This window comes from Schistocerca serialis, chromosome 4 (assembly GCF_023864345.2).
Source record: "Schistocerca serialis cubense isolate TAMUIC-IGC-003099 chromosome 4, iqSchSeri2.2, whole genome shotgun sequence".
Classification (NCBI taxonomy): domain Eukaryota; kingdom Metazoa; phylum Arthropoda; class Insecta; order Orthoptera; family Acrididae; genus Schistocerca; species Schistocerca serialis.
The window spans coordinates 232,029,650-232,036,055 of NC_064641.1; the positions used below are offsets into that span (position 1 = coordinate 232,029,650).

Sequence of the window (6,406 nt, forward strand, 5' to 3'; positions counted from 1 at the left end):
GTCCTTGTTAATTATCAGTTCTCATTGTTTCATGAAAGCATTGTGTTATGGTAATAGCTGTTCCATAGGGTATGTATGTCCTTAATATTTATTGATGATGTTGCTAAACCACCAGACACTGGCTGAAAGTAGAATTTTCAGTTGTAGGATAACACTAAACACATACAGTCAATGAATAAAAAGTTGTCATTTAGAAATTTTGTGGAGATTGCTTCCAGATATCCAAAACTCACACTGCCTTTGTTATTCTAGCAGCTACTGTCTCACTATCTGCAAGATTTTTTTCCCTGCTAGAGTGTGTTTTGTGTATCACTTGTTTGTATTTGATATCTTACATAAAGTTGATGAAATACTGAGCTATGGAATCTTTAGTATTAGCCATGCAAATACAATTAGATATTTATATTTTCCTGGAGCTACAAATTCGCTCTTGACTATTGTTCAGGTGGTGAAGTATGTATCTGTTATACATGCAATAACTACAGTCGACAATAACAATCGTATTTCTTGCTATGATGATCAGTCAATTAAGTGTTCTTAGTCATTGTAGAGAGCAAACTTAGAGTATATCATAACAATTAAATTTAAAAGGCACATAGCTTACAACAGTAAATGAAAAGAAAACTTATTGAGTAACAGCTATACCAACGCATGTGCTCTACAAGACCAAAGCCAAAAGCCAATCTTAAATACAGTCATATATACAGGAAACTGGAAGATACAGAAAGGAAGAAAGCACAATGACATGTAACTACAACAGAAGAAGAACCAATTATCATAAAAATCCAACAAATATTCCAACCGTTAAGGTATGGATACTTTACATATCAACTATGACTAGCAAAGCTACAAAAATAAAACTCATAGAAGTAAAGATTTAAAAATAAACAATTTTTGAATTTATAATTCCACTCATATGATTCAAACCATGTGGTACTTGTAGAAAGTTTTAAAAGCAAATAGTGACAATGTGATATGAATACTGAAAATATTTACCAAATCTCAAAATATAAACACACAGTTTTAACAACTTAAATTAAACATAAAATGCTTACTGGGTGCTGAAGAGAAGTATCTGAATGAGGCATATTACAGTGAATGTTAATAACTTGAAAATACTCCTTCTTTAAAGAATATCAACAAAGGCAATACTCTCTTGAATAAATCCTCCATGTGGATAAAAATAAATGCAGCATTATTTCTTCAAAAAGGACTGAGTTTGGTTCCTGAAACCCTTTGGAAATCATTGCAATATTTTTATATCTCTTTGAAGACCTTCCAAAATATAGCTTGTTAGGTTTTCGGAGTGCACAGAGAGTGCAACTTACTAAATATCTAATCAAAACTATACGTAAGAAACGATCTATAACTAAAATTTCTGTGATATATGTGAATCATGTAACGCTGAATGTCACAATTTTATCTATACAAATGAAGTTTTGCAGAGTTAAATGATAGCTAATTCACTTGTTGGCTGACTAATCAGTTACAGGAGTCCATAATATTTGGTAGCTATATGAATGTGCAAAAAGAATTAGTTTCTTAGACATAAATAGGTACACATAGCAACTTTTTTGTGCAGTATTGAATGTAATGCTTTCCCTTGTATATGTAATGCCTCTTTTTTAAACACTTAAGATTGCCACAGTGGTGGTTAGTTATATTGAACAACCATGGAAGAAAACGACTTTAGTCTCGATGTGAAACTAGATGCACTTGAAACTGGATCACACCCAAAACTAGGAGGGTTCAATAAAGTAGATTTTTAAAATACAGCATTGTGGAATGACGTCTTTTCTCAGATTCGGTGTGATGCTACCTAGAAGAGAAAAAGGATTATCGAGTCACATGAAATGTTCTTCACATATTAACACATTTTTAAGTTTGACAAAACCTCAACCATCCAATTCTTTGATGTAGATTGCAGTTTCAGAGAAAAGCGTAATTATGATACATAAACGTGAGCTTTATAAGTTTGTGGAATCTCTACATTTATGAGAACTAGAATTATGGATTACTTTTTTGGAGGTAGACTGGAACCTAATCTCTTAAACTGTGGCGCTGTGTGAGAGAGAAAAGTTTTGAATTGGGGTTCCTACAAGTTAATTGCTCTTGCTGACGTTTATTAATGTATGTGGTACTAATACATGGTATTCATTTTGAAATCGCTGGTAGACAGCTCTATGACATGCTTAATTAGCGAGAGAAGCTTGACAGTACATTTTCACTCTTGATGATAAAGCCTTCTCAGGTTATCAGACCTGAAGACGGCAAGTGGGATGCCACAGAACGACACCTTGACTCAGCTGCTAACCCAAGAAGACTTCATCATCCAGATTCGACGAGAAAGTCTAAATTACCACATTTTCATCCTTGTGAAGTTTTCTCAACAACTGTCACTCCCAATTTTTTTTAAAAAAAAGGTGTACTTGTGTGTGTTACATAAGGGATTAAAGTTAAATCTACTAGTACCATTTCGAATGTATTGTGATGCAAAAATTGCAGAATTTTTGGGTTGAGGCTGAGGTTCCAATAACTTAGAAGTACTTAGATTTAACAAAAATATTGGCACTATATAATAACATGTGTTCGACAGTTGTAAGAAAATAAAATTTTTACATGTAACTTATTCATCTACAGAGTGATTTAAATTTCCTCAGTTATTATGAAGCATGTGTATGAGTGAACACTTATTTAATTCGTATCAGCGCCTTATCACAGGCTCATATCCACGACATCCTAACTATGCAGATACTCTCTCACATTGGTGGCAACTAGTATTTTAGAGGTAGATGAGATTACTGGCTTTGGTACTTATAGGATAAAACACTGCGATGAAAATTATTTGAGATTGATTTTGCTGTTGTTATAAAATTTGTTTTTATTATTTTACAAAAAAAGATAAATGGAGCATTTATTGTATTCAAGGATGGAAAGAATTTACTGTACCTAATCAAAAACGGTTTACTTATTTGTGAGGCGATTTGAAAGGCACATCCCCTATTTTAAATGACTGAGTATACAATACGAGATTAATTATTTTGCAGGATATCCAGGATTTCCTTGATGGTGCAAGAAACGGTGTGATTTACTTCAGCTTTGGTACTAATGTGAAGGGTAGTACAATGCCCGAGCACAAACGAATTGCATTCTTGGAAGCTTTTGCGCAGTTACCACAGCGAGTACTTTGGAAGTGGGAGGTGGACAGCCTGCCTGGACAGCCGGAGAACGTCATGATAGCCAAGTGGCTGCCCCAGCAGGACGTCTTGGGTAAGCTTCTGTTCAGTGCACCAATTTTTGTAGGTGCAGCACTGTAAAAGCTATTTGTCTTACCTCCCTTTTCGCTTTTCCAGCACATCCAAACATTCGTCTGTTCATTACCCAGGGAGGACTTCAGAGCATGAATGAAGCAAGTTATTTTGCAGTACCCCTGATAGGAATTCCCTTTTTTGCGGACCAGCAACAGAATGTGGCTAAGATGGTACAATCTGGTATTGGTTACCAGCTGCTGTTCAGAGATGTCACTACTGATACCATTCTGAAAGCCATTCACACAGTTCTTGAAAACGACAGGTAGGAACAGAAATATTAAATTTCATTTATGTTATCAAGGGAACATACAGACAGCCACGTCATTCCCCTCTCTAGTTTGACTGTTGCTTTCTCCTATTGATGTCTATGTCAACAAAAGGTGAGCCTTAATTTTATCTCATTCGTTTAGCCTAGGCAAGACAATATTAAAAAAAAAAACACCCGTTTTCTTAATTAACTTGCACGAGATATGTCTTTGCTTTAGACTTACAATGGAAAATTTCTGTTGGTGAACTTTATTTCCTCGCACAAGTTACTGTCTTTGGTGATAATTTACTTCCCCTCTTTGTTATTATATTTAAAAACAGTGTTTTCCATGTCGACTGTAGAAAGTTTTTCGTAGTGGACAATGACTTTTGTTTTTATTCATATTCATCTACTTTTTCATTAACTACGTTTAGCTGGTTTTTACACTATTCTTTTGCTGTTTGTAGCCTATGGTTATCTGTCCTCTTTTACGACAGCTATCGAGAAAACATGAAGCGTTTCTCAGCAGTATTCCGTGAGCACCAGGAGAGGTCCCTGGACAATGCCGTCTGGTGGATCGAGTACGTGATACGTCACAAGGGTGCTCCGCACATGCGCAGTGCAGCCCTCGACCTGAGCTGGTGGCAGCTGCTACTGCTCGACGTGATTGGGTTCGTTGTTGCAATGGCGTCCATCGTGGTCTACGTGCTGTTCAAGGCAGCGACCTATTGCAAAAGACTTTTGGCTCTTAATCTGAAGCAGAAGACTGCGTGAAGCTACTTTTGTAGGTGTCTACAGTCGTTCTATAGATTGAACATGTGAAGAGAGAGGTCAGAATGAAGTTTCTGTGATAGTTTATGAACTTAACCTTTAGACACCTTGTTCGTACATGGTACTCCAATAAAAAATAATAATCCCTGCTGTGCAGGTGACTGGAAGATAATTATTTTTATTCATTAAAGGATGATATTATGTATAAAACAAACGTATTTTGTTTCAGATTGTTTTAGTTTCAATGGAATTTGCACTGTTATACCTTACAGAGACTGGAGACTGAATTATACTCACATCATATTTAATTTACTAGTGCATTTATCTATTTCTCTGTGTGTGTTTGTGTTGTGTGTGTGTGTGTGTGTGTGTGTGTTTGTGAGAGAGAGAGAGGGAGATAGAGTATGTATGTGTATGTGTGTGACAGTTGCTTCAAATCTCTTGGCTGTTGCTGTTTTCATATAATAACTCTGCCTTATGTATATGATACTAGTCTTAATATTCATCAATGTCACTGTTGTCAGCAACACAAATTTTGGTAGTATTGATAGTGACACTGATGTTATTAATAAGACGCATAATTATTTCAAAATATACACTTGAATATGATGATGAGTACCATACTTCTTTACAGAGCGTAGGGGAGCGACGCGGGAGACCCGCGCCGCCTTACTAGGCAAGGTCCTAGTGGAGGTGGTTTGCCATTGCCTTCCTCCGACCGTAATGGGGCTGAATGATGATGATGAAGACGACACAACGACACCCAGTCATCTCGAGGCAGGAAAAATCCCTGACCCCGCCGGGAATCGAACCCCCGACCCCGTGCTCGGGAAGCGAGAACGCTACCGTGAGACCACGAGCGGCGGACACACTTGAATATAGTTCCTAGAAATAACGGTAGTGGAATATTGCAACTCCAACTGCAACACTAACTTTGCCTCCATGACAGTCACCATCGATCTGTATAAAACAGTAATTATTCAGTGATCTAGATCGAATCTAAATACGGATATGCCTGTGTACTGTGTATGATCCCAGGATGGCCTTCAAAAGAACCTGGTTAAAGATTGTACTAGTAATATCAGCCGGCGGGAGTGGTCGAGCGGATCTAGGCGCTTCAGTCTGGAACCGCGAGACCGCTACGGTCGCAGGTTCGAATCCTGCCTCGGGCATGGATGTGTGTGATGTCCTTAGGTTAGTTAGGTTTAAGTAGTTCTACGTTCTAGAGGACTGATGGCCTCAGATGTTAAGTCCCATAGTGCTCAGAGCCATTTGAACCATCAGTAATATTAGAAGAGGCACAGTGGCAAATAGAATTTGCTGATCGCCATCTGAGGCTAAGATGTTAGATTACTACCCACAAAAGATAAAAATCATAGTTCCTCACTAAACGCCACGGTCAGCTTAAATAACCGGGGATTATCATCTCAGTGTGGCCCTTGCGACACGTCAGCCTGAATAGAGCTCCGAGGTGATGTGTTTCAGTTCGAGCGTGCGGACGCTCGTCTGATTCGCAGGAGTCGTTAGAAGTTAATACATGTCTACATATGTGAAGTGTAAACCAGTGAATGTACAGCAGAGCACGATGAATCAAATTGAAAAGCCACTGAGACACTTGTGTTGATGTACTGGTTGCCTATGGAAGTGAAATACTTAATTAATTAACAGGTGGGAAATGAATCAGTAACGACTTTTTACAATAATTGTAAGAACATCTACACTAATTGAGCCACTGAGAAGATCGACCAACAAAATGAAGGCACTCGTTGAACCAAACAGAATGAGCTACTCAAATGATTACTCAAGCACATAACTAGTCCCTGAGAAGGGTCTGAATTAAATAATTAGTTAAGGTCAGTCTAAATGTACAAAACACATACACAAATAGCACTGCAGCATGTATTGGACAACATAACCACACACTATGAGCAAAACTTAGGTTTTTGAGTTATCAGAATTTCATTGCTGTTTTCAAATCATTTTTGCATAGATTCGCTCATAATTTAAAATCTATCGGAGCTACATAAATTTATACGACACCAGCAGAAACAACAGATAATTTCCTATGAGACTGACG

At 37.5% G+C, this 6,406-nt stretch overlaps 1 protein-coding gene across 1 annotated transcript; it reads left to right on the forward strand.

Moving 5' to 3' along the window:
* The first annotated feature begins 3,125 nt into the window (after positions 1 to 3,125).
* On the forward strand, positions 3,126 to 4,332 carry LOC126474365 (UDP-glycosyltransferase UGT5-like). Its single transcript, XM_050101832.1, has 3 exons — positions 3,126 to 3,270; positions 3,354 to 3,573; positions 4,026 to 4,332. Exons 1-3 carry the CDS (start codon positions 3,126 to 3,128, stop codon positions 4,330 to 4,332), a joined length of 672 nt encoding a protein of 223 aa, XP_049957789.1.
* The last annotated feature ends 2,074 nt before the right edge of the window (positions 4,333 to 6,406 follow it).

What these genes read in the sequence shown, in the direction of transcription:
- LOC126474365 (XM_050101832.1), top strand. Translation starts at nt 3,126, where the DNA reads ATGCCCGAGCACAAACGAATTGCATTCTTGGAAGCTTTTGCGCAGTTA. An exon ending in GCCCCAGCAGGACGTCTTGG is followed by an intron (nt 3,271 to 3,353) that starts GTAAGCTTCTGT and finishes TCGCTTTTCCAG; the next exon opens with CACATCCAAACATTCGTCTG. An exon ending in ACAGTTCTTGAAAACGACAG is followed by an intron (nt 3,574 to 4,025) that starts GTAGGAACAGAA and finishes TGCTGTTTGTAG; the next exon opens with CCTATGGTTATCTGTCCTCT.